The sequence below is a fragment of the Panthera pardus genome, unplaced genomic scaffold (assembly GCF_024362965.1).
Source record: "Panthera pardus isolate Hobbes unplaced genomic scaffold, ASM2436296v1 HiC_scaffold_18, whole genome shotgun sequence".
NCBI lineage: Eukaryota > Metazoa > Chordata > Mammalia > Carnivora > Felidae > Panthera > Panthera pardus.
The window spans coordinates 13721668-13749170 of NW_026526743.1; the positions used below are offsets into that span (position 1 = coordinate 13721668).

The 27503-nt window shown below is 49.6% G+C and overlaps 1 protein-coding gene across 4 annotated transcripts in view; it reads right to left on the reverse strand.

The window, feature by feature from the left end:
- HNRNPUL1 (heterogeneous nuclear ribonucleoprotein U like 1) overlaps window positions 1–27503 on the reverse strand; it is a 36940-nt gene that overhangs the window by 8530 nt on the left and 907 nt on the right. Inside the window, exons 1-10 of one of the 4 annotated variants that reach the window (XM_019434390.2) lie at window positions 26356–26777; window positions 22716–22838; window positions 19951–20107; window positions 18114–18187; window positions 16490–16629; window positions 14507–14606; window positions 12488–12600; window positions 7131–7397; window positions 5767–5889; window positions 5540–5668 (exon numbers count right to left, since the gene is read on the reverse strand). In XM_019434390.2, the coding sequence (XP_019289935.1) occupies window positions 5540–5668; window positions 5767–5889; window positions 7131–7397; window positions 12488–12600; window positions 14507–14606; window positions 16490–16629; window positions 18114–18187; window positions 19951–20107; window positions 22716–22838; window positions 26356–26650 (1521 nt within the window). In that variant the 5' untranslated portion in view covers window positions 26651–26777. Of the gene's footprint in view, window positions 1–5539; window positions 5669–5766; window positions 5890–7130; window positions 7398–12487; window positions 12601–14506; window positions 14607–16489; window positions 16630–18113; window positions 18188–19950; window positions 20108–22715; window positions 22839–26355; window positions 26778–27503 lie in introns of those variants that run through there. The other 3 variants (XM_019434391.2, XM_019434393.2, XM_019434392.2) reach the window with 3 other exon arrangements.

Here is a 27503-nt window from a genome sequence, read left to right on the forward strand (position 1 = left end):
CTCCACTGCTCTTCCTGGACTCATTCCTAAAGGCAAAGCAGAAAGTGGCATCTGATCATAGCAAGATAGAATTTGGCCTCCTCTAGCTAAATAATGAGGTTTTTCTCCTGGCACAAAGGCCAGAGTGAATAGGTGCCAGTGTGACTGTGGCCCTAGATCATTCTACGGACAACCCATTCCATGTTCTTGCTCTTAAGAAGCGATCCTATTTTGACTGCCTCGAACCCTGAGGACATGGATAAACACCGCCTGGAGGTTTCCCAAGGGGCAGATGGGGGGCAGAGGCTTGTCCCTGTAGCTTCTGGGGATAGGAGGGGTGGGGGCGGAGCAGAACCGACTCATAAATAGCTGGCCTCCGTCGGGGGAAGTGGCTAGACTTGGAGGGATGGCTCCTCAGACACCCTGGAACGGAGGTGCTGAGAACACACTTGGCGAGTGTTTTCAAGACTGCCTGTCCCTCCCCCTTAGTCCTGGGCTTGGGGAAGGGAAGTGCCTGAACCAGGCCAGTAGAAATGCAAATGCCTGGCTTCCAGGAGGAAAGGGAGTTAGCTGCTGGTGGCTGTTGCTACAGCAAACACAGTGAGGTCAGGGCCCCTGAGCCGGCCCAGCACTGCTATGGTCACTAGGGGCTGCTGGTGGCTGTTGCTAGGAGACCAGCACAACAGCTAGGTCAGCTTTTCCAGCTGTGTGGGATCCCTCTGTCCAGCTCCTGCTTCTCCCAGTCCCACCCTGCTTGAAGATGCTAACTCTACGAAGGTCTGGGGCTATGTTTCTTGCCTCCCTGTCCCCGGCTATCCCCAATCCCCAGCCACATGGGCCAAAGGACAGGAACTGGGTTCCTCAAAGAAGCTATGTGGATAGCTCTAGTGTATGACAGCCTGAGGGAGTGAGGGAGAAACACAGTGGGCTCCCAGCCTGAGTTCTGTGAGAGTCCCACTGTCCCCTGTCCAGAGCTCAGTGGGGTCAGGCTGGCAGTGACAGAAACATGGCTGGACTCGTGGAGCAAATTTAAAGCTGGTGACAAGAGTTCACTCTGGGCTCAGGGAGGTGAATCCAGTGGAAGGAACCACACATGTAGGAAGAGAATTGGCTGGAGTGTCAACAATGACACAGGCTGAGGCTCTGGGGATGGGAAGGTGAAGAGAAACCCCTCCCTCTCTAACACCTGCCAACAACAGGCGGTTAACTTTGGGCTTCTAATCTCAGCCCTAGGTTTGTTTCAGGAGAAGGCATGGTGCTTGTCAACAGGGACACAAAGTGGGACTAGAACCCCATGTTCTGACGACTGAGGCAGGGCTGGCAATGTGGTCACCTCCAGCACGGTTTCTGATTACTGCCTGGCCTGGCTCTGAGCTCTTAGAGCCCTGAGGGAACTCCTAGCCTGCAGTCCTCAACTCTGGGGTGGTTTAGGGCCCTCACACATGGCCCTGCAGAGGCCCTCTCAAAAGCCTCCAGGAGAGCTCCTGTGGTGGGTCAGGGGCAGGCCAGGCAGCATCTCATTCCAGACGCTTTCCACCGGTAAGAGAGGCCCCCAGAGACCACATGAAGCAATGTGGCTTCCAACTTCTCTTTCTCCCTTGCTCTTCAGCCTTTTACCAGTCAAGCAAAGCTAGTCATGTCCCTCTCCCCACCACCCTCAGGACAAAGTCTCAACTCCTTTTATCATCATCCATGTCCTGGCTAGGCACCCCACCTCCAGAAAGCTTTCCTAATTTTCCACCAAGGCTCCCACCATTCTTGGCTGTGACTTTCTGGGAAGTCAGCAGTGACTTGTTCTACCAGTAAACTGACCAAATAACTTCAAATAGGTTCTTTTCCCTGGTGAGGCCTAAGTTTCCCCTTTGGTCCATCTACTTTTTTTCCCTCCCCAGATGTCCCACATGATCTCAAGAGGACTCAAGTAATCATGGAATGTAGGTCCAGGCCCCAACACACCTGAGAGGTTGTGCTCAATGAGATACATCCTGGGGTAGGGGCTGGGATCCTGGCCGAAGGCAGAAGAGAGAAGGACACAATTTCTTTCTCCTTCCCTCTCAAGGACTAGCATTTCTGAGGCCAACCTAAGTAACAGGAGAGCCAAATGGAGGGAGGTCTGAACACTAAGGAAAAATCAGAGGGAAAAGGGAAAAAGAGCCTTGAGCTGAGATCCTGGGATTGTAGGGACATGGCCTGCGTTACTGTCTCTGCTTTGGGAGGTCTATCTAGTTCAGGAGACAGCTGTTCATCAACTTATCCTCATTGTCAAAGCTGGTGGAGTGGGAAGTGCCAGCATCTGGCCAGGGGTCTGCTGTGAATCTTGTATCATACCCCCAGGATTTTCTGGAACCCACTTTTGGGGCTTAAGCCAAAAAGACAGATCAAGCCACTGACTTTAGACCTCTTCCTAGGCCTGAGTAACCTATAGTTTCAGACCCCAAGTCAATCCTACGATCTGTGGTTAATCCACTCTTCTCCCTCCTTCAGAGTTTAGGTTATTTTGTCTCCCTGCTGGCCTAGATCACTTGGCCTGACCTGCAGGTCCCCCCTACCAGGAAGCCAGAAGCCCTGAAGAGCACAGGTGCACCCAGTACTGCCCTGGATCCTGTCCCTGAACAAGCCAGCACAAGCTGAGAAGGCTAAGCTGTTCTATGCCTGGCTGAGGTGCTAGGGCTTGACTTCCAGAGAGAGCCCAGTTTGAAATGTTGAACACATGTTAAGACCATCTACCGCTATGACTATAATCCTTCTCCACCGGGCCACATATTTGAAATAGGTTTCACAGTTAATTTAACCAGCAAACTGAGAAAAAGATAGGCAGGGAATACTTGCTGGGGTGTCCAAACAAGGAATCCTCAAGGTGTTAAAACACCACTGCTCTCACACCTTTTAGGATCCAGTCCCACTGGGGCCTAGTCAGACTACAATTTCAAAATGCTCTGACAAAAAGAATGGGGCAAAATGAGGCTTGTTTAAAAAACAAACTCTGGGACACCTGGGTGGCTCAGTCGGTTGAGCGGCCGACTTCGGCTCAGGTCATGATCTCTCAGTGAGTGAGTTCGAGCCCCACGTCGGGCTCTGTGCTGACGGCTCAGAGCCTGGACCCTGTTTCAGATTCTGTGTCTCCCTCTCTCTGACCCTCCCCCGTTCATGCTCTGTCTCTCTCTGTCTCAAAAATAAATAAACATTAAAAAAAAAAATTAAAAAAAAAAACCAAAAAACAAAAAAACCAAACTCTTAGGGTGCCTGGGTGGCTGTCTGTTGAGCGTCTGACTCTTGATTTCGGTTCGGGTCACAATCTCACGGTCTGTGGGATCAAGCCCCTTGGTGGACTTTGCGCCAACAGCACGGATTGGGATTTTCTCTCTCCCACTCTCTCTGCTCCTCCCCTGCTCACGCTCTCTCTCAAAATAAATGAATAAACATGAAAAAAAAAGAAAGAAAAAAAGAAAGAAAGAGAAAGAAGTCTTTTAAAGGGGGAGAAAGCTGGCTATATGCATCAGTAATGGGGCTGAGCTGGGGGAATAACGCTGGGTGGCTCCTGGACTATCCTGTGCTCAACTGTTTTGCTTTTTTGTTTTTTTCGTTAACCCAATTAGTACTTTACAAATGTGAGTCTTCAGGGCTCAATCCTATGGTCTCAGTGTTTGTCACTGGATGAAAGTACACCTTTTCAGCTCCACCTTCCAGAATAGCAACACTCAGAGCGAATCTCACATCTCCACTATCACAGAGTAGTGCCAGAGGTGTGGCACGGCTTTGACCAACTTTTAGTTTTTGTAGCATGGCTGTTTCGTCAGCAAGCCAAATTTCCACTCTTGATACCTAACTGCTTGGCAAGATCCTTTAAATAAATTTGTCTATCATAAAGATCACTGATCTTAAAGACTGATCATAAAGATCAGTCAATAGCTTTTTTCTTTTTGTCTTTAAGAACTAATTTCTTACCATGAGCTCTCTCTTTTTCCATGTTGGCTAGGAGGCCTCATTTCTTCCACTGTAAACATCAGCTTACTGGTTTATTATGAAAAGAATATAACTCAGGAGCAGCCCGATGGAAGAGATGCAGAGGGCAAGGTACAGGGAAGGGGCACGGAGCCACTCTCCCCAAATCTGCATGTGTCCCCTGACCTGGGAGCTCCCGCTCAATTGTTTTGTAGAAGATGTCACTCCTGTGCAAAACCAACCTGGTTCCCTGGAGATTCCAACCACCTTTCTGACAAGCCAGCGCCACCACCAGCTCCACCATCATCAGGACTCTTTGAACTCACGGTAACCAAAGTACCCAGGGCTACATGAATGGTAAGGCTGCCAGGGTGGGGGTACTACTTGGGTTATGTATTTGCACTCAGAGATTTTAAAGAAAGGGCAAATGCAAGGTGGAAGGGAACAGAGGCTTGTTCGTAGATCCCCACGTATAGGATTTGCTACTTGAAAAAGTCTTCAGGGGGGGCCCCTGGGTGGCTCAGTAGGTTGAGCGTCCGACTTCAGCTCAGGTCACGATCTCACAGCTCGTGGGTTCAAGCCCTGCATCGGGCTCTGTGCTGACCGCTCGGAGCCTGGAGCCTGCTTCGGATTCTGTGTCTTCCTCTCTCTCTGCCCTTAACCCACTCACATTCTGTCTCTGTCTCTCAAAAATAAACATTAAAAAAAAAAATTAAAAAACAACCACAACAACACTTATTTAAAAAAAAAAGAAAGAAAAGAAAAAGCCTTCAGGGCAGTGTCAAGAATGATGTCTCATAGGTGGTAAACGTGAGGAACTCATTACTGAGACAGGGACCCTTAACCATGTTTGGGTCACTCATACTTTTGAGAATGCTAACAGCCATGGAGGATCTTCCTATCCTAACTCAAAACTGTCCAGTTGTTGTTTTAAAATACATATCTGAGCCTGCATACAAAATTATGATTTAATTTCAAAGGTTCCTAGACCTTCTGATGCTAAGAACCTTCCTCTTAATTGAAATGGCAGGTAGGAAATATGTGATTTAAAAAAAAAGAAAATACGTGACTTAAATATGTATCCCACAGTCATAAAAACATGCTAAGAGAAGCCGGGACATACCTATTCTGTAGGGTAATTAACAACAATCTCCAGCGATCACATGCCAGACCATGTGTCAGATGGGTACCATTATATGATCTCTATTTTACAGACCACAACACTGAGATTTGGAGGATGAGGTCAGCCACCCACAGGCACGCAGCTAGGAAGAGGCAGAGCTCGGATTCAAGCCCATGTTTGTCCATTTCAGAAATCCACCTCCCTTCCATTTCGCTAAATAGCTGCAGAAGCTGCACTGGTGAGCTGCTGAGAGCCTGAGCTACATCTGGATCATGGCCCCAGGCCCCACCCACAGACCGGGCTCAGAGAACTATGCTGAGTCTGGCACTGTGTCATCATGTATGGCTGACTCCCTGACCAGCACTACAGTCCAAGAGCATTATGCAGGAAAAAAAGAAAAAAGAAAAAAGAAAAAAAAAGGACCAGAGGAGAATTCCCAGGTACCCAACAGGCCCCTTCCTTTCTCTGGGGCGTTGACGGTCAACCAGTGAGTACCTGATCTAGAATATAGTTGCGTTTCTTGCGGGCGGCGATCTGAATGAGGCGGTTGAGGCACTGGGTGGCCTGCTGGATCAGGACGTCCCAGCGGCCGGCATAGTTCCGCTGCCGGCGCAGGCCCATTACCTGTGGACAGAGGGTGGTGAAGGGGTGGGTGGTCCTGGCTGCAGGGCAGCACTTGGGGGGTGGGAGATGAATATGGAGAGACCGGGAACCATCCTTACCCGCATTTTATCCATGATGGCGTTGGTACCCAGGATGTTGTACTTCTTGGAGGGGTTGGAGGCTGCATGTTTGATGGCCCACGTGGTCTTCCCGGCAGCGGGCAGGCCCACCATCATCAGAATCTACAAGAATGGGACAAGGCGGGGCACTGAAGCAGTAGCAGTGGGTGGCATGGCAGCCTGGCACCACCCTCACTCACTGGTGACCTCGAGGGTGAGTCTAAACCTCATGGCTGCCTCTGGGAAAGAGAAGCAATGAGAGCGTCTACCTCACAGTGTTGCTGCTGGGATTCAAAGACATGAGGTGTGTCAGGCTCTTAACAGAGGGCCTGGCACGGGGTGAGCACAAAATCAAGTGCTGTTATCATTATTATTTACATTTTTGATAGACAGGATGAAGTGGCCTCTGACAGGGAAAAGCCCAGGGAGGGCGATGCACTGGGCATGGTACACGTAGTGGGCACAAGAAGCGGGTACAACCTTCCTGGAGTCTGAGACGGGAACAGACTAACATGCATGACGACAAGCGTGGTACTTATTTAGTAGTACATTCAGAATTTGGCAAACACTAGATATAACCTAAACGCCCAACAAGAGGGGGAATGATGAATTTTTAAGACCATTATAAGTGAGTTTAAAAAGAGGGGTTCGTGTAGTAGGATAACGCTCACAAAATAATGTTGAATGAAAGGGAGGATACCAAAATGCTTATGCTTTAAGTTCTCAATTATAAGTGTGTGTGTATAAACCAGGCACCTAGCATAGCAAAAAGGACAGCATAAACTTGAAAACTTTAACAGTAAACTTATTTGCAAACGGTGGAATTATGGGGAACTAACCTTTATGTTTAGTTTTTTAGAATAAACATCAAATCACTTATGTATCTAGTAAAACATTATCTTGAGAGCAAAGCTCACCAGTACAGCTTCTGCAGCCTCATCACCCCCAAGATAGTTGTCATTTTTGTTCTTAGCCTTGGCAGCGTTAGGGGATGGAAGTGCACAACCTCCTTCAAGAATGCACTCACCGGAAGTGCCTTCACATCCCTGTCTGCTGGGAGGAAAGCCTCCTTTTCCAAGATCCTGACCTCACTGACGGAGCAGTGTGGATGGAGCCATGACAACTTTTTAGGGGAACCTTTCTAAGATTTCGGTCTCTCACCCCAGCCCCTCCCTCTGCCAGGCCACACTCACACCCTCACCACTGTCTCCCAGCCCTGGGAAGCCTGGAGGAAGAGGCCCCAGGTGTCTCCCTCGGTGAGGCTGTGCCGCTTTCACCACCCCACTGCAGGGTCTCCCTTCTGCCTTGGCAGCAATGTGGCTCTGGAGAAGCGGCCTCCAATTCAGTCTTCCGGGCCCACTCACCTCACACTCTGCCTTGCTCTTTGGTCCCACGGTGCCCCGGATCCGCTCGCTCAGGGGAAGGTGCTGGATAAAGGTGAAGCCTGGGAGGACGGAACAGTAGGGCTCTGCCCTCTGCCCGAAGTTGAACTCCACCGCACAATTCTTCACCAGGACGTGAGGGTAGAGGGCCTGACCTCCCAAGGCTTCCTTCTGGATTCGGAAGGCAATGCCCATCCACTTCCCATTCTTGGTGAAGGAAAGTTCCACATCATTTCCACATTCAAAGTCCTAGGAGACAAAGCCAAAGGAAGATAACTGCCAATGTTCAGCTTAAGGCATCGGGAGCCAAAGTTGAGCGGGAGCAGATGTAGGGAGAGGAAACTCAGCTTCCTTCCCACATCTAAATGCATCCCTCCCCCAACACAGATACACGAGGCGTCACCAAGAAACAGCCGCGAAGGTGTGGCCAAAGCCTTCCTTGCCCCAAACCCCAAGGCTGTGACATGTGTCATCCTAGGAAGCTCCGTCTTGTGCCTAGCCTCAGACAAAGATGAAGGAAAAGGGGAGTCTGTCCTCAAGCCCAGCAAGGGCAGTCTGTGGAGAGAACAGATGGAAAGAAAGCCTCACAGCAGGGTCTTCTGAGTCAAGCCCAGCTCTACAAACGTGTGCATTTGTTTGTTCGCCACACACCACACATCCTCCAGCTCCTGCTCTTCCCGGTGCGGGTGCCCGTGGTGCTCTGGGCCTGACAGAGCTCAGGGCCTAGCAGGGAATCAGACTGTTTGGCGAGGGCACCTTGAATTGGTGAGGGCACCTATTCAAGAGCAGGATTCTCTGAGGAGAGGACCTGTAAGCCAAGTCCTGGACAAGAAGTGGAAACGAGCCATGTCTGCGGTGGGAGGAGTGAGTCCTAAAGAGAGGTGGTGTTTGTATATGAATCAGGTGGTGAGGGCACAAAGGGTCAGCCCGGCTGTAGCATGACAGATGAGGGAGAAGTAACTTCAGGTACAGCTGGAGGGCCAGGCGAAGACCGTATTTGTTCATTCAACAACTATTTACAGAGTTCCTGCCAAGTGGCTGGAGTGCAGTGGTTAAGGCCGTTTAGGAAGGCAGACTGCTTCAGCTCTGCTATTCACTCACTGTGTGACCTTGAGGTTTCATCTGCAGTTTCCTTATCAAACAAGGGAGCCATCCTAAGATTCTATGTTGCAAAGGGCTGTTCTGAGGACTAAGGGGGTTGCTGGGAGCGATCAGTCCAAGACACCAGGCACTTCGCTGGGCTGCAGTGGTGGGGAGGAGACACGGTCCCTGCCCTTAGCATAGCGAGGGGCTCTCTGTCACCTCAGGAATTTGGACTTCATGTTGATGGCAGAGCAGAACCCCTGACTTGTTTCCAACAAGGGAGTGGTATGGTCAAAGCTGTTTCAGAAAGATCACTTTGGGTGCACGGTAAAGGTTTACATTTAAGGGAGACTCAAAACTTGGGATCATGGGGCACCTGGGTGGCTCAGTCGGTTGAGCGTCTGACTTCGGCTCAGGTCATGATCTCACAGCTTGTGAGTTCAGGCCCCGCATCGGGCTCTGTGCTAACAGCTTAGAGCCAGGAGCCTGCTTTGAATTCTGTGTCTCCCTCTCTCTCTGCCCCTAACCCACTCGCATTCTGTCTCTGTCTCTCTCAAAAGTTAAAAAAACAAAGACCAACAAAAAAAACCTTGGGATCAGATGGCAGACTAAACCAAAGTAAGTACAAGGTCGGGTTCCTGATATAAAAGCACAAGACATGGTATTCTTTCCCTCTTGAATGGGGAGACCGCTTTGGGACTCGTCCTTTGAGAAGCAGCGAGAACTCCTTTCCCTAAGTGGCTTCCTCAACACCATTCTCAGTGACCACAGGACACAGCTCTATACGATCCTTATCTGCTCATTTTTAAGTGCCCACAGAGGTCAAGACCACGCAGGGCAGACACACAAACATCTGCCAAACTGAATCCTGCAGCAGGATCCCTGCTGTGTCTTCCCACCAGAGCCAGTGTGTCCCAGGTCATCTTTACTCTAACATGGAGATGAACATCCTGGGGGTCAGCCTTCCTTCCGGCCACCAGCTTCACTAGGGGAACTCGCCATATTGTACACAAACCAGCACCCTCAAATGATGAATCCACCACCAATGGGGCCATCTGTCCAAGAGGCAAGTGTGGTTGTGTCACTCCTGCTAGAACACCCTGGTGCCCGTCCAGGGTCTCAAACCTCAAAGTCATCACACCTGGTGTTATTCAGAGCCCACCAGTTCTGCAGCCTCATCTCTCACATGTCGTGTCGTCCCCAGGGCTCCAAGTACAACGTTCCTTACGGTTCTACCGTTCTCTCTGCCTGGCAGCCATTCTGTCCTGTTTTGTGAAGGCTGACAACTTGAGATCTAATGCTAATGTGCTCCCCCGGGTTCCCTCAGGTCACTGCATTTTCATATCTGCTCCAACCCCTCACCCTTTAAAAAAGTTATGGCACCATTTGAAAAAAGAAAAACTGCACACAGAATCTTTAATATCGAAGTTGAGGGGTACCTGGTTGAATGATTTAGCTGTAGTCAAGAGTCAAGGCCTATAGTTCCAAACTGCCACATGCTCACAGAACCTCACACCTGGATGGGACAGAGTCTGGCAGATGCTGCCACACACTGATGACATGTTAAAATTCTACAACCTCTTTGGAGTGCAGTCTCGGTGGCAGCCATCAAAATTTAAAAATACACCCCTGACCCAGAAATTACACTTTCAGGAATAAACACTGCAGGTAGATTCCTACCAGAATGCAAAGATTTATGTGCAAATCACCCACCCCAGCACTGCCAGCTGTGCTCCAAGGGGAAGTGGGAGAGACTACAGAATGGAGAAACTCCATGTACAGAAATACAAAAAGATCCCCAAGATACTCTGTCTGGTACACGGGAAAAGGACAGGCTGTCACCGCACCATGGACTCTCCCGGCGAATAGCTTTCTGGTCCATCAACAGGACACTGGCTAAATGAGTGCAGGGTAAATTGATGTCTGCATCAGAAGACTAGGCCGCCACCAAATAAAATGGGGAGAAACTAACCAAATGTCTGCTGGTTGAGGATGGGAGATCCACACAATGAAAAAACACCCTGCTGAAACCCCTTTCACCACATGTGAAAAAACAAAGTCTTCTAGGTAGTGATACGAAAAAAGTTCTAAGATAAATAAGCAAAAACCAATGCAGGATGACATGTATGATATACCACCTTTTGTGTAAAAGAAGAAATACGACAATCATCTTTCTTGTATTAGGTACCTGCAGGTTCCTGTACAGGGAGGGTAAACGTGAACGAACAACGGGCAGAGAGGGAAGGTCTGAAGACAACTTTACACGCAAATCTTTTGATATATATCTCTTAATATCTTTGGGAACCACAGGAATTCATTAACTATTCAAAAATGTTTTCAGAGGCACCCGGGTGGCTCAGTCGGTTAAGCATCTGACTCTTGGTTTTGGCTCAGGTCATGATCTCACAGTTCATGGGTTCGAGGCCCATATCAGGCTCTGTGCTGCTGGGGTGGGGCCAGCTTGGGATTCTTTCTCTCCCTCTCTGTCTGCCCCTCCCCCACTCACTCTCTCTCCCTCTCTCAAAATAAATAAATAATAAAAAACTTTTTAAAAAGTTTTTCATTGAGCCAGATCTATATTCTCTGTGTGGAGGGGAAAAGAGAGCCAAGATTTACTGTTAAACGGGGGGAAAAAAGCAAGGTTTAAAGTAGTTTGTAGCATTTAAACATGGTTAATTTTTGTTTAAGAAAACATGTTTTTTTTTTAATTAAAAAGAGAATGAAGTCACAAAAGATAGAAGACTGGGAAACTGTTTCAAACTTAAAAGGCCTAACAAGAGAATACAATCCATGATCCTGGACTGGATCCTGGACCAGGAACAAAATTGCTGTAAAGGATATCGTTGGGACAACAGACGAAATTTAAGTGTGGACTGTGGAGTAGATAATGGCATTACATCAGCATTAAATTTGACAACTGTACTGTGGTGGATACAGCAGCTTTATTCTTAGGAAATGCACGCTGAAGAGTTAAGGACTAAAGACATAATGCTGGCACCCCACTTTCAAAGGGGTCAGATGCAAATCATACACACATACATGTATATTTGAAAACTGGTCAAAGTAAATCAGCAAATGTTAGAATCTGGGCAAGGCTGAGCTTTCTTACGGCTTTTCTTTAAGTCAGAAATTTCTCTTAAAGTGACACTGAAGGAAAAAAGAAAGAGTACACGTGTACACACGAGAGGGAGGAAGGGAGAACAGACTAAGAGGAAGTGCCCAGGGGGCCACCCCAGCTGGTGCCTCACCTGACACACTTTACCACATCTAGAACTCCTACTGAAACACTGTTGAGTGGTATTTACTGAGCACTTACTATGCTCCAAGCATCATTAGGAGTGCTGCTAACAGGTTGGCTTAATGAGCCCACACAGAGTTCTGAGGTAGGTGTGAAGTTCCTTATGGAGAGCACAGCTGCCATGCAGGGAGGCCGCTGCCCGGGGCTGTGAGCAGGCGAGCAGGAGCTGGGTCTAGGGAGTCTGGCCTGAGCCGGCAGCACCATCGAGTGTCAGTCACTGTTGTCAGCGGACAGCAGTGTTGGAGAGCAGTGCAGCCAGCCTATCTCTTGTTTTATTTTGCATGCACCCCTGCCCTTCTAGAAGACTGCACTGTAGGAAGCCGGTTCAACCAGCATGAGGTGAAAGGAGAGGTTCTGGGATGAGATGATGCCACAGTGGGGCAAGAGCCAATAGCAAAGGCTACTGAGCAGCAGAGCAAGACAAGAAATCCCTGGGTTTGTTTAGAAAACGTCCCTCTGAGGGGCTCCTGGGTGGCTCAGTCGGTTTAGCATCCAACTTTGGCTCAGGTCACGGTCCATGAGTTTGAGCTCGAGACAGGCTCTGTGCTGACAGCTCAGAGCCTGGAGCCGGTTTCTGATTCTGTGTCTCCCTCTCTCTCTCTCCCTCTCCCCCACTCACACTCTCTCTCAAAAATAAACAAACATTGAAAAAATTTTTAGAAAATGTCCCTCTGGTATCTGGGATTGGAGGAAGGCTGTGCACACCTGATGTCCCCAAACCTCTCCAGGGTGCCATCTGACAGCTTCGCGCGAAAGACCAGAGGGGGCGGAATGGCAGAATTTTGCACAAAATGACAGTCAACGTTCCAGTCTGGTAAAGAAAGACAAAGAGCCATAGCAAAAGAGGCTGGACATGAGGCAGACAATCACCAGAGGTATTCTGGGAACGAAGTCTGCAAGTCCAGCTGACAGGACCAACGTTTGGTTCTGCCAACCCCCACGGGCTGCCAGCACTCACCACAAAGCAGCCAATCACATCATTCTCTGCAAACTTGTCTCCATAGTTCTCGAACCGGCTGTTGGTGGACTTCTTCCCAGTGCCTCCGTAGCCATAGGAGAACGGCTCTTCGCCTGACGGAAGAAACAGGCAAAGGCAGATTAAACCCGCCATGGTCACTACGTCTGCCACAAACTTCTAAAGAAAAAAGAGTCAGTTTCATTACTAGTTTCACTGAACAGTTGCTTTTGTGGGGAAAAGTGAGGAAGGTTCTGCTGAAAGGAAGGCCCTCATCATGCAGAACTCTGAGGGCCTGGAGGGTTGAGGGGTGGAGTCTGGGAGTGGGAGCTGAACTGAACTGCACAAAGAGAAGGAGAATCTGAAAAGAGGGAGGAGGGAGAGAGGGCGAAGGCAGGCTGTACACAGAGAAGTGACCTTCCAAGTGGCACTCAACATTCAGTCAAGTATTACTAATGGCATCAATTTTTGGTGTCAGCGCGTCTGGGGCAGAAATCAGGAAAGGGGCTGGGTTTTGCTTCTGGAGACTGTGAGGTCTAACCGTTAGGAAAGGTGCTGGATCTCCTCAGGCCACAGAACCAGGGGCTGAAGCAGTGTGAGATTCCAAGGGCCCTGCCTGACACCTGGGTTGTACAGAGACCCTTGGCCAGGAAACCAAGGAACATTCTACCAGAAAAGAAGGTGCCAACAGACGTGAATTCTGGGCCCAGCTCTTCTGTACACCAGCTGTTGGCCTTGGACAACTGACCATTCTGGGCTCTGGATCTTTACCTGTACCACCTACCCACCACTGACATCCAAAAACAGAGACAAAGATAAAATAGGAGCCTGAAATAAAGGGTGTGAACATCTATCAAAATGAAACTGTCCACTCCTTTTGACCTAGCATTTCTACTAGAAGGATCAGGCTTACGTGAACAATCAGATCATACACGTGGACAACTCAAGAGTTTACCAGCAAAAAATTGCAATCAACTTAACAGATCTACACATCACTTAAGGAAAATTACGCAGTGGTCAGAAAGCTGTACTTATTTAAGGGGCGGTCGGGGTCAGTCGGTCAAGCGTCCAACTCTTGATTTTGGCTCAGGTCATGATCTCATGGTTCATGAGTTTGAGCTCCGCGTCAGGGTCTGTGCCAACAGCGGGGAGCCAACTTGGGATTCTCTCACCCTCTCTCTCTGCACCTGTCCTGCTCGTTCATGCATGCATTCGTGCATTCTCTCTCAAAATAAATAAACATTGTTAAAAAAAAAAAAAGTTATACCTATCTATAAAAACATGCCCAGCATACACTAAGTAGGAAAAAGAAATCAGGCCACAAAACGGTATGCATAGTGTGACCCAGTTTGAGATATACAAAGAACAAAAGAATTATCCAGAAGACTGTAGATAAAAATGTTAATGTTGGCTGTTATCTCACAAGTTTAGGAGGATTTTCATTTTCCCCAACTTGTGTGGCCTGAATTGTTACAAAGAGCACACATTATTTTCATAATCAGAAGGTTTATATGACCAAAGCAGAAAATCTCAGCATTGGTCATGGAAATCACTCACTTGGGGCCACAATGTCACTGAGGCCTGGAGGCCTGTGAAAATTCAAAACCTCTCAATGAGCGGCCCCTGCCTCTCTGCCAACCAGCCCCAATGCTCTCTGCTTCCCTTTTTACTCTGGGTCTGGCTCTGGACAGAAAACCCCAGACAGAACTTAACAGGGTTTGAGGAACTTATTTTCAGCATGGTTTGAAGACAGAAGACAACTGATCTTTTAAGAAAAGGATCAGCTCTCTAAGGAGAACTTTGGACCATCTCCTAAAAGATGAAGACTAAATTTTTCATAGGAAAGCTAATAGGATTATGGTCCTTCCAGCTGAATCCTGTATGCCTAAAGACTGTGTGCTCCAGCCTAGGCTAGTCGTGTTCTGAGTCCCACGCTGGGAAGAGAAGCTTAGGAAGTTTGAGAATCCAGGAATAGAGACACATTGCTGTACTCTCTGGACTGCTAGGCTGACGTCCCCTTACCCAGCTGGGTGCTGCAGGAGTCCAGGGACCAGCCAATACGGACAACGTGTGGGTCGGGCTCTGTGGAAGGAAGGTGCTTCACGGAGATTTCCTCATTGATCTGGGGACAAAGAATAAGAAGGCTCAGAACTGGTGCCCAGAGGCTTGCAAGTTACAAGGCAACACAAGAGGGAAGAAGCACACAGGCATTAAAAATCAGCAATGGCTTTTGTTGCTGGGGAAAAGGTGTTTAAGTGCTCTGAAAGGCCTATTGCGCTGAAAGGCTCAGGAAATTACAGAGCCACAGAGATAGGTATTTCAAAAGTACAGTTAATTTTAAATTTTAACATGCTACAGAGAAAACAGGGACTGTCATATTTAGTGTAGAAGGATAAACTGGCACAGTGTCTTTGGAGGGCAATTTAGCAACCTCTATCAAAACTGCAAATGCAGGGGCGCCTGGGTGGCTCAGTCGGTTGAATATCCAACTCTGGATTGCAGCTCAAGTCATGATCTCACATTTTGTGGGATCGAGCTCCACATTAGGTTCTGTGCTGTCAGAGCAGGGCTGTTTGGGATTCTCTGTCTCCCTTTCCCTGATCCTCCCCACGCTCTCTCTCTCAAAAATAAACTTAAAAAAAAAAAGGGGAGTGGGTGGGTGGGGATGCTGCAAATGCATCTACTCTGTAACGCAGCAATTCAACTTCCAGTTAACCCTACAGATGCAATCAGAGGTGTTATGTGTGAACACACGACACACACAGAAGAATATTCAGTGACACTGTTTATGTTAAAAACAACTCCAAAAACCCACCAACAAGACACTGGCCATGTTATGGCACATCCATGTCACAGAACAGATGAAGCGGTCAGAAAGAATGAAGTAGGGTTGACGTACTGCTATGGAATATGCTGTCCAAAACACAGTATTAAGTAAGAAGCAGAAAGAATAAAAGGTGCCTTCTGATGTAACCTTAGAGGTTAGACTGCCTAACAACCGTATCTATGTTAGTCAGTGGTTTCTGTGAAGTTAACCTATTTTCTTGACTTTCGGATGCACATTTTTCCATCTTGCTGTTCCAAAATCCAGACAGATCTTACAACTGATGTGGGAAGCAAGCACTCTGTCAGTTTAATCGGCAGCGTTTCTCTATGAGCAGCACATGAAACAGTACGCAACTCACAATCAAGAGACTTAATCAGAAACAAGAACACTGGCAGCTTGCCCTGTTAAAAAACGGGGATAACTACCTATTTCAGGACGGTATGGTGAGGATTAATGGAGATACCCATGCAAGGCACTTGGCATGTATCTAGCTTGTGCAAACGGTTCTGTAGATACTAGCGGTCAGTTAAGTTTGGCTACCCAAAGGACATGCAAGAAATCACTAACATGTAAGTTACCTCTGGAGGGTAGATGGGCACCAGGGGGATCGGAGCCTAACTTCTGCTTTTTTTACCCTACACTCTCCTGTGCCATCTCAATTTCCATTGACCACGACTGTGTGCTTTTTTTCATAAACAGAACCTGACCTGGACTATGGAGAGATGATGGTAGAGGATGGCCTGGTAGGTCCTGGTAGAGGATCAGCCCTGGTGGCAGGACCGAGCTTTGCCCAGCTCTCCTTCTACCCTCTCTAACTGGCAGGGTCCATGTCCACACTTTCTAGCTCATTTTTCTTCCAAACTACTCCTTTTCCCAATTCTACAAACGTGTCATACCTAGTGAGGTTGGCTATATAATACCTGGGTCAAATCTCACCAAGGAAAAATCAGCTCAACAAAGCAATGTACAATTGGCTTGCTTTTCCGATGCAGTGTTTAGCGATGACATAGTTCTCCTGAGTCCATCGTGCTTTTTTTTTTTGCTTGGATACACAGTCCAATTAAATCTCAATTAAATCTCTTTTGCCATCGTGGCTCTGACCGAAGTGGCTGATGACAGGCTAATTCCAAAGGATGGACCTGGTTTCTGTCCCTGACCCTTCTGTTGCTCCCACTCACCTTCATCTCAAAGCACACACGGCCCCTTCTGACTCCATAGCTGGCACGGGCTCCTGACCACAGGTAGGCAAAGCCTTCAATCGTGAGAGGGTAGCCACTACTCCGGTCTCGGGCCACCTTGAAGTGGAGGTCACAGTTATCTGTAGAGGAAAAAGCCAGGAGTTGGCTGGTGTTTTAAAGGTTCCCAAAAGAGGCACAGGCAAAGATAAGTTCCCTGAGAGTGTTAACCAGAGTACACAAGCCGACGCATCATGAGGGTAGGTGCACGAGAAACCAGCTGCACTGCCTAACCATTCTCCTGTTTGGGAGCAAGGCTCCAGACTATGCAAATGGGCCTCTGCACAGGATCAGCGCAGCCATTATGCACAGGAATTGGGTTCTTCACCTCGCTGGGTTCCAAGGATGGCCGTCAGGGGAACCCCCCCAAATTGTACACAAACGCACTTTACAGGGATGTACATTTGCTAGGGAGAGGATCCATATCCTCATCATGTTCAAGGGATTTAGCATTTTTAAAAAGGTGAATCCCACAGCCACTCACTTTAACCATTTCCGTGTGCTAGCTCAGTTTGGGAGTCAGACTCCTGCTGCCAACAGCTGCACAAACATCTGACCCGGCTCCTCACTTGCCACCCAGGCACTGCTGTGCAGGTGCACCACAGGCTCCCACCTCCTCTTCGGGCCTTGGACTCTCCTGCTGTAGCTCTGACTCTTCCCACTCTTCAAGGCGCTGGTCAGGCCGCTAAGAAAGTCTTTCCTGACCACCCTATCCAGCAGGCTGGCTCTTTTCCCTCAAGGCTGAGAGTCATAGCCTGTACATTCCCCATCTGATCAGTTGCTGCTTCACTGATCACTGCCACCCAATATTAAAAAAAAAAAAGTTTAGCTTTACTCTAGGTACACGGTCTTTGAGATCCTGTGATAGACAGGACTGTGTACAAGATATCTTTCTCTCTTCCAAAATATATAGGCGCTGCTCCAGAAGCACAAGCTGAGTAGAGAAATACGTGACTTGCTGTCCAGTTTCTGCTCTGCTGAAAAGTACAGTGTTCTCAGACCTGATCGACTTCTTCCTAAAGTCAGATTTGCAGGTTCTACCACTGAGATCCAGTCTGAGGAGGGGCAGGACCTTTATCACCATCACCCCTCGGATTCAGATGCAGTCTAGGGGAAGCCACTTATCCAGCAGAAAGAAACTGGAGGACGGACAGCGAGGCGGGCCAGGTTAAGCCTCAGAGGACAAGGTGGCATTGGTTTCACCAGGAACGTGAGCAGCTGATGGAAACTGGGGAACTGGTTGTCAAAGAGTTAAGTTTCCCCAGGTGCACTCAGGTTCCCTTCCTGATTAGACGACAAGCCCCTGGGCGTTCAGGGTTTTCCAGATTGCCCCTGCACCCATTCTGATGAGTGTCAGTGAAAATCCTCTGAGGTATTAGGGCAGCATTATGCCTCCCTGAAGAGAAGATCAGAGAAACAGAATGATCCTGCCCAGGATCCCAGCTAGAGCTGAGAGGAGGTCTTCGGTCTCTGAAACAGCAACCTCACTCGAGAGCCCGGTTTCTCATATCCGACTTTCCCAATACTGACTGGAGGGTAGAATCAGATGGGCACCCCAAGGACTCACATGTGTCGATGGCAACAAGGGTGTCATCAAAGTCATCTTCATCCTCTTCAGCAGGAGGCTGAGGAGAGCGGCCCCTGTGTCAGAAAAAGGGGTTAAGTCACATGAGAACAGTTGGATGAGCATGGAGGAAGGGAAATGAAGGTTCTGTTGGAATTGACAAGTGGCCTCCAGACTGCTTCCTGGATTTTGATTTCTTCTCACGGAGGTTAGCAAAACAACTCTGCAACCCTACATCCTTGCAACGACAGCAAGGACTGTTAACTCCTAGGGTGAGGATGGAGACTAGAGAGGGCACACTCTCTCCAGAGGGCCAGCCTGTTCAAAGACAACTCCTCTCTCACACCCCGAGATTCTGACCCATGCCCTGTGCATGTTGGGAGCTGCCTCCATGATGGACTCTTAGCGATGGGCGGCACAGTAGCCCAGAAGGGGCTGGGCCAGGGAGGGGGAATGTGCAAAGGCTCAGATAAAACCCAGTAATCACAATCTGCCCACATCTTCCTAAGACTCCACATCTGCAAGTATTTGAAATGACCCATTTTTTCAGTCTCTTTCCGTCAAGCGTCCTAAATTATGAATAAGACTCATCTCCTACCAAATCACTAAAAAGGGACTAATGTTAAAATACTGCTGGCTTCCAACTTACAGGAATAAAGGAAAGGCACAGAAGGATGGGATCTAATGCCCAGGGTCCTGTCTGGAACAGTCTGGACCTTGTCGACCATGTGCCCAGATCAGGTACCCCTGGCCCATCTGGGAGGCTTCCCTCTGGTGGAATGCCCTTCTGGCCCTGCCAGTCTAGGGCTAAGGCAGAGCCCTGTACAAAGAAGGACCTCATCACACAGTAAGTTCATCCGAGAAAGCTTTCCCTGCCAGCCTCGAATCAGAGCAGGTATTTTTCCTCTGTTCCCCACAGGCAAGTACCCTAGGGCTCTGCTCAGTAGGAGGCATTGGGAGAAACTTGTAGGAGGTAGTTTCACATCCTACCTTTGGTTGAAGCCAAGAGACCCAGACCCTGTCTTAGAGGGTCACAAGGCAGCGAGGGGATAGAATCCACCAGGTGGGAAATAAAATGTGTCAGATGACCAGTCCAGACAAGTAGAGAAGTAATGGTCATTCCTAGTTTGCGTGACCAGAAAAGTCTTCATGCAAAAACTGAAGGGAGGGTGGGAGTGGGGGTGGGGGAACTGGGGCTGGGGCAAAGGGATAGGAAGGGCTTGTCAGGAAAGGAAAATAACCAGGGCAGAGAGGACACTCCCTCCTCTGACCTCCTGACACACACCGTGACTACTGGTCTCACTAGGTTGTAGCTTACTCATGTGTCTGTCTCAGGCCCTATATTGGGATCAAAAGAAGGCAAAACCCACTGTCCAAACAAATCATCTCTGTGTCCCCAGTGTCCAGCCCAAGGGTAGGTATCTTGTGAAAGCAGCGGGAGAGTGACAATAGATAAATGAGTAGATAGATGGAAGGATGTGTTTGGGAAAAGGGTCAGGAAATAAATCTTTTCATCGAGGGATACTGAGCAGCCATTAAGAATAGGACACTGTGCAGGATGACGGGGCAGTGAGGCAAAGGACTGAAAAGGCAGGCTGGCATCTCACATGTGAAAGGCCAAGTATTTGGACTTTACCCTGTAGGTAATGAGAAGGGAGGAGCTGAGGAAGGAGCAAAAGTTTAGTAAAGCTGAATCTGGCAGTGAGTGCAGGGAGAACTGAGCAAACGTGTGAGGGCAGGTTGCTCTGCCCCCTTGGTTAATACAAAGGTCCCAGTGGGCACCAGGCTACAGACACAGAGACCTACTGGAAGAACGGGGACTATCGCCTCACACACCCACCTCCTATCCTCTCGGTGCTCGAAGTACCCCCGTCCCCGGTTTTCTTCATAAGGCCTCTTGCGACTCTGGAATTGTTGTCTATCTGGTTTGAGTTGAGATGCTTCGGGTGGGAGGAAGCTGGTGGGTGCTTCTTGCTTCATCTCTGTCTTCATTTCTACTGTCAGGACAAAGCCAGGTGGTCAAGACACTTGGAAACTCCTTAGCTATCACTTTTCTGGTTCCTTTACCTCAGGATATGTTGGCGGGATCCTGACTACACTCACGATGGGCTGGGCACAGGCAGCTTGCTGGGTTCAACGGAAACCTGCCCAGGGAACCAAGAAGGCTGCACTGGAGAACAGGACCAGGGCAGAGGGAAGTCGGGGATGGTCAACGAGGCACATCTGCACTGCCAGTTGATGGGATGACAGATGTCAGCCAGATAACTCTCAGGCTTCATGTGGGAGAGGGGACTTCAGCACTGAATAAAGACCAGCTCTCTTAATAAGGTCCACCCAAAAGTGAATAGCTGCCTTTGGCTACTTTGCCAAAGGCCTCAGGAAAGTTGGCAGCTACCTTGGTCCGCAATGAGTGGGAGAGCCCTGGAGAGTTTCTAACATGGGGGCACCTGGGTGGCTCAGTCGGCTGAGCATTCGACTTTTAATTTCTGCTCAGGTCATGATCCCAGCATTGTGGGATCAAGCCCTGCATTGGGGTATACGCTGGGCATGGGGCCTGCTTAGGATTCTTTCTTTTCTTCTGCCCCTCTCCCTGGGTCATACTCTTTCTCTCTCTAGAAAAAATAAAGAAAATTTCTAAGATCCCTTTAAACTTTGAGATCCCATGATCCGACCTTCTCTAATTATTCCTCCCAGAGAATCTCTCTACCTCATTTCTTACAAAGCGTCGTCTGTCTGGAAAGGGAGGTGGGAAGGTTAATTCAACAGGACACTGTGGGCCCACAGCTAACTCCACTGGCTTCAGTCACTCTACCATAAAGCCCAGAATCATTCCAGAAGCGAGGGTCTGAACTTAAGCTGGCCTATAGGTGTGATGGTCTTATTAAGTCACACCACAAATAGAAATCCTGACTTTCTATTTGTGGTGTGACTTAATAATCCAAGCACCTAACAGAGAGCAAACTGTGGAAACCAGCGTCTATGCTGACACTGTGGATCACTCACATCTCCTCGTTTCAGCACTCAAGCCAAGACCACCTCGGATCCTTAGCCGTGGCATAGAGAGAAGGCTCCTGGGCACCCAGGGCAGGGACTGTGCTCCCCCATCTGGAGAGCCTCCATGCTTCCCAGCAGAGCCGAGCTTGCAAGAGGCCCTGATAAATGTCTGTTGTGGGGGTCCCTAGATGGCTCAGGTCATGATCTTGCAGTTCATGAGTTCAAGCCCCTCATCGGGCTCTACACTGACAGTGTGGAGCCTGCTTGGGATTCTCTGTCTCTCCCTCTTCTCTGCCCCTCCCCCTCTTGCAATCTTGATCTCTCTCTCAAAAATACATAAACAAACATTAAAAAAAAAAAGTCTGTTGGTAACAGCACAGAAATGACTCTCCTTGGGCCAAATGATCCCACAAGTCTCACAGAGCCTGACACAAATCTGCAGTTTAACCTACATTAAAAGTAAAGTCCTGAGCCACCCACAAGAAATGTCTGGGGATTTCACTTTGTGGATGAACCAGAATGGAATTAGATAGAATCAACTACACAGAATCAACTTCACTAAGTACAGACACTAGGGCTATAACACAGTGACAGGAACACAAGACTGGGAGGCAGTTCTGGCTCCATCATTACTCAACAGTGGGACCCTGCTTTCTAAATGGTAGGACACAACTGGTTGGGAATGCTGCTTATTAACCAACAGCAGTGGCCCAGGCACCAGTTTCCTGGGTGCTAACCCCAGCTCTGTCATCAGATAAGCCACCTCCTCAGTCTGTAAAATGGGAGCAGAGAGCTGGGTTGCATCTGTGTTTCCCAAACTGACATTGCAAGAAACTTTGTTCGGCAAAGACATATTTATTCACATATTTGGGAAACCCTGGGTTTAAACAATGTGACACAGGTTTTTTTTCAGTCCAGGCCTTCTGAGAGCCTTTAATGCTCCCAGAGGTGGTATAGCACGTGCTGCATTTCCAGGTATGTTTTAGCCAAGGAACCCTTCCCCGGGAAGTCCCTAATGACATCTTCTGGAACAATATTCTTCAGAATGCAGAAACTACTAAATACTAAACTAGCTTTAGAAAGTCCTTATTAGATGGGGCACCTGGGTGGCTCAGTCGGTTAAGCTTCCAACTTTGGCTCAGGTCATGATCTCATGGTTGGTGAGTTTGAGCCTTACATCTGCTCTCTGCTGTCAGCACAGAGCCCGCTTTGGATCCTCTGTCTCCCTCTTTCTCTGCCCCTCCCCCGCTCACGTTCTCTCACTCTCTCCCCCTCAGAAATGAATAAACATTAAAAAATAAAAAGTCCTTGCTGGATTCTACATTCTAAGACCTTAAATAAGAGTCAAGTACTGTCCTCTGAGTCTAAACTCTCCAGGGTGTTGATACTAACATCTGAAAACAGATACCATGAAGACTCCCCTCTCTCAACACCCGGGAGCAGGATTAAGTTCTCTCCTTCAAAAGAACCTTTCCAGAGTGACAGACCCCAAATGGACCATCCAAGAGGAAGCTGCAAAATCTCTCTGGGAAGACGGCTCTAGGCAGAGGGTAAAGGCCACGTACAGATTCTAGCTCCTTTGAAAGAGATGTACAACGTGTACTTTCCCACCTGGGCGATAGGCCTGCTGCTGCTCCATTTCCAGAGGTCTCCTCTCGTAGCCAGACTCGTTCTCTTGCTTGATGACCTGGCTTTCATAGAATTGGTTTTGCCTGGTAATATTGTCCATGACATCTTAAAACAAGAAATGGCTAGTTAGAAAGGTGCTTCTTGGGACCAGAGGTGGGTTTTTGGTGCTACACAATGTCATTCTCAGTGGGGACAGTCTGCCAAAGGCTAAAAGGTGTGACAACCCCTTCAGATGGAACCTATCTGGGCAGTCAGCAGCCTCAACTGCCTAAGGACATGCCCTCTTGTCCCTCAAATGATTGGCGATACATCTGTGACTGGGTTGTACAGAATCCCAACAAACAAAACCAACTGAGGCAGAACCGCTCTGGTTAAAGTGAGAAGATGGGAGGGTCAGAGAAAGTACCCAGCTTGATCTCACTCCCTAAGTCCCCACTCAAAGGCTGTGACAACTCTATTGGCAGCTGGGACTCCACGCAGCACAGTTTAAAAACCACCAGTCTAGCTGTCTTATGACGTGGTATGATGTGTAGGGAGCTGGCTTCAGGGCACGACCTTAAAAACTACTCAGGGCGCAAATCAGCCCGCTGCCCAGCCCAACTCACTGCACAGCCAACCCTCTTCAAGAATCTCTTCCACCCCACCATAGCTGCAAAGATAAAAAGTAACCATCCCAATTGACAGGGAAATGGGGGGTGGCGGAGGAAGTTAGGAAAACAGGAGTTATGATAATAGTGGCCTTTAGACTCATTAGGGAGAAGTCATGAAATATATGGAGCTAGGTGGGAAGGGTTTCAAGGAGGTGTCTCATGGAATCAGACTAAGAACAGAAGCTCGTTCTTATTATAAGAATATTATTAACTATTTGTGGAATGCACACTACATACCAGACCCTGGGTATAGCTTAGAATAAGCTTGCCTCACTGAAGCCTTCAGTTTTGTGAATAGAACATACATTAAACAAATACTTAAACACAAAAAGCAAATTCTAATTGCATTCAGGTTTACCAAGAAGTACCAGGAGTTAAGACAGGAACCCAGAAAGTAACAGAGAAGCCATTCCTGGGGTTGTTACAACATGTGAAAGTTCAGAGGTGAGACTAGAACCAGAGTAGCAAACCCAAGAAGAACCTTGCAGCCAAACCCAGAGAGAAGTCTGGAAACCTAGGACGAGCAGCAAGCAGGTTCTCTACCCCAGTGGCAAGCTCTGCTAGGTGCCTCTAGGGCCCTACTGGTAGCTGTGCCAGGACCGGCAGAACCACAGGGAAGGAGAGACTATTCTGCCACTTGCTAACTGATTGGATCCTTTCTCAGAGGACAAATACATCTGGGCACAAACCAGGTGCAGCCCAAAGGGAGGAAAGTAACGGATCACGTGATCTGCCACAGCTCTGTTTACCAGAGCCTGAAGGAAGGGTTGAAGTGGGGCATGAAAGGGGCTCAGAGGATTTTGTTGTAGGGGTTACAGGAAAAAGGAAGAAATAGATTATCTCCCTAACTGGAACACAGGGAGTGCCTTTCAAACTATTTGGTTTCTTCTGGGCTCTAAGCACAGTACTCTTCTTTCTACAAATACTCACATCTCTCTTTTCAAATATCTCTCCTGTGCCCACAAAGGCAGCCTCACCCCGGATGATTCTGGGGTCCTTCTCCACCCTTAAAACATCCACCTCCTATTGACACGCAAGCCCAGTGCTAAGCCTCCTACACATGTGACCTCATTCATAACAATCCTGGGGGGGATATTATTATCCCTGTTGTGCACGCAAGAAACCAGGGCTCACAGAGGTGAACTGACTTGCCCAAGTCATAGACACACCTTTGGAACAAAGTCTGTCCAGAGTCTAGCAGTCCCTCTTCTGAGACACCTCTGGCCACTGGCCCTTCCTCCTAGGCATTCCTGCAGCATCTCTCCTGCCCTAGACATACACTCCTCCTTCCCTCACAGGTCTCTGCAAAGGAAGTATTCTTCCTGGCATGTGGGTCCCGGACAATCCCTAGGCTGCTCTCACTGCTAATTTATACTCAGGTCGCCCCCCTCCAGGACATCACATCTCTCACCAATAAGTCAGTAAGTACCCAATGCCAACCCAGTTTGTCTCTTCCCTCACCCTCTTGCTCTCCTCACTTGGCTAACCTCATGGCACCCTCTTTTCAGAGCAATACCACAAATGCTGTATGCCGGAGTCCTTTCTACTTACTCCTTAACTTCTCCAATCACCACTCCCCTGTCCTGCTAGAAAACCACGTTTTTCTAACTCCACATTTCCTACCTTCCATACTAGGGTCTTCTCTCTTGACAATCGCAGATCTACCCTGCCCCTCTTGTTCTGAGCCATACCTTCTGGCTCATGCAGTGGTTCCTTACTACACCCTGAGATCCCCCCATTCCCTGGGCACACAAATAACTGTTTCTGAGGACCAAGGAGCCCTCTCGTGGAGACACTCAGTCTCAGAAACACTACCCCCACTCCATCCTAAGACCTCTAGCCAAGTCAACAGGTTTTCTTTCTCTTTCCATTCTATACTCTCCCCTCTTCCACATATGCTAGACCACATGTACACTCCTGTCCTGGACAGAAGGATCCTCTATCCCCCAGATACTGCATTGACTTCAAACTCCATCAACTTGCTATCAGCCGCACCCCACCCCTAGCTACTTTTCTGTTCTTCAAACAATCCATACCGTTAATCCAAGACGACTCAGCAGTAGGCACTGAATTACCTGTTCCCAGAATCCACCCAGCTCAAGATCTCTAGGTTCCTTGTCCAGCGAGGCATCCTTCCCTCCCTTGCCTGCCCCCAGAGATGGGGGTTTCCTTCTACCTCCTCTGGAAGCCAATCAGAAGATCCCCAGGTATCCTAGTACCAAATGCCCAAGTTGGCCGTGACTCAAGGTTGGCCTTCCAGCCCTGGATCTCAGACTCCCCCAGGCCATCCTTAGACAGATGGGGGTCCCCACAGTCCAATCACATGGTAGTCTCCCACATCCCCTAAATGCTCACTAGCCAAATACCAGAACACCCAGTCCATCAGATTTCCCCCTGGCCAGACACCAGCACCTCCACCTCACTAACCCATCCCAGTACCAAATATGAGAACTCCCCATACCCCACCCAGCACCAAACTCCAAGATCCTCTATTCTTAAAACTCTTCCAGCCCTAAAAACACGGCTCCCGACGTCCAGCCCACACGCTGGGCTAGCACAGCCCCAAAGCCCCCCCCCCCCCCCCCCCCCGGCTCCAAACCCTAATATCGTCATTTCCAAGACCCTCCTCGGCCCCCAGTTAGAAAACCTCTTGTTCTTCCGACTCTCTTCGGCTCCAGAAACCACGGCTTCCGGTCTCCGAGCCCCAGACTCCGGAATCCTCTACACCCCCGGGACCTTCCTCATCTCCGAAACCAAGAGCCCCCACTCCAGTATCTCTCCTGCACCGAATGCCAGGGTCCACCCTCCAGTCGTCCCGAGGCCCTGGGCCCTAGATGCTTTTCAGCGGCAGGTAGCAGGATCCCCCAATCCTCAGACCATCTCCCCGACCTCAGGCGCCGGACTCCCGCGTCCCACAGCCCTTCCTCGGCCCGGACTCCGGGCTCCCCGACCCCCGCCCCGCGCACTCTCACAATGTCCGTCCGGCCCCGAGTAGCCGCCAGGCTCCGCGTGCGGCTGCAACCCGGACGGCGGTGGCTGCGCGGTCCCCTCCAGCTCGGAGCCCCCCTCGGTCTCGACCTCCTCGTTGTTGTGCCCGGGTCGCCCCGGTTCGTCGTCGGCCTCGAGCTCCCGCTCGTCGTCGGGCTCCTCGGCCTCCAGCGCCGCCTGCAGCCGCTCAGCAAGCTCGGCCTTGAGGCCGCGAGTGTCCAGGCCGCGGCGCTGCAGTTCCTCGCGAAGTTCGTTCACCTTCAGACGGCGCACATCCATGGCCCGGGCCCCCGGGGCGGCCCCCGAGCCCGGCCCGGCCTCCCAGGGCTCTGTCCCCCTTAAACCTTTCCTGTCAGGAGGCGAAGGGGGAAAAGGGGGGGGGGCCCGCTCCAATGGCGGCGGCGGCTCAAAATGGCCGCCGCCGCCACCTCCCCCTCCTCCGTGGCCCCATGCGATGCAACACGGGTGCCAATTGGCCACCGCGTGGAGGCAACGGGCGCGGGCCGGGAGACTCAGCCAATCAGAGCGCGGCTTTCAAAAGAACGGCAATGAAAGGGCTCCGTAGCACCCGGGGAGGAAGCGTTGGCCTACGTCGCTGCCGCCGCCGGAGCGGAGGGCGGGAAAAGGCGGGAGGCGGAGCACGCGGTGATTGGGTGGCCCCCGCGCGCCCGCTCCCGTAGGGTCAAATGAAGAAAAGGGAGTAAGGACTTGGCCCAATCAGCGATGGGATCTCAGAATGAACCTCCCTGCCCACCCCCCCCACCCCCCGCCACTCACACATACACACTCTCGGCCTTTCCTGCGCGGTCCTTTCATCAAACTGGTGTCTCCTGTAACACATACCCTGATTGGTCTAGATCTCCCGCCCCTAGAGGAGTACAAGCGGATAAAAGCACTAGAACCAATCAAATGGAGGGTCGGCCGACCAACTCCCCCCTCTTCCTCCTTTCATGTTTGCCTTTAAGAAACCGGAAAGATGAATTCACGAAGGACCTGCCCCTTGCCGTTAGGGCGGTTTCAAAACAATCTGTCCACCAATTGCAATTATCGTTTTAACTCACTAAAGCTAGTACAGTTGGATAGCTTTAGGAAAAGCCAACCAGATTGGCTGTTCTTTGGCGGACGGCCTCAC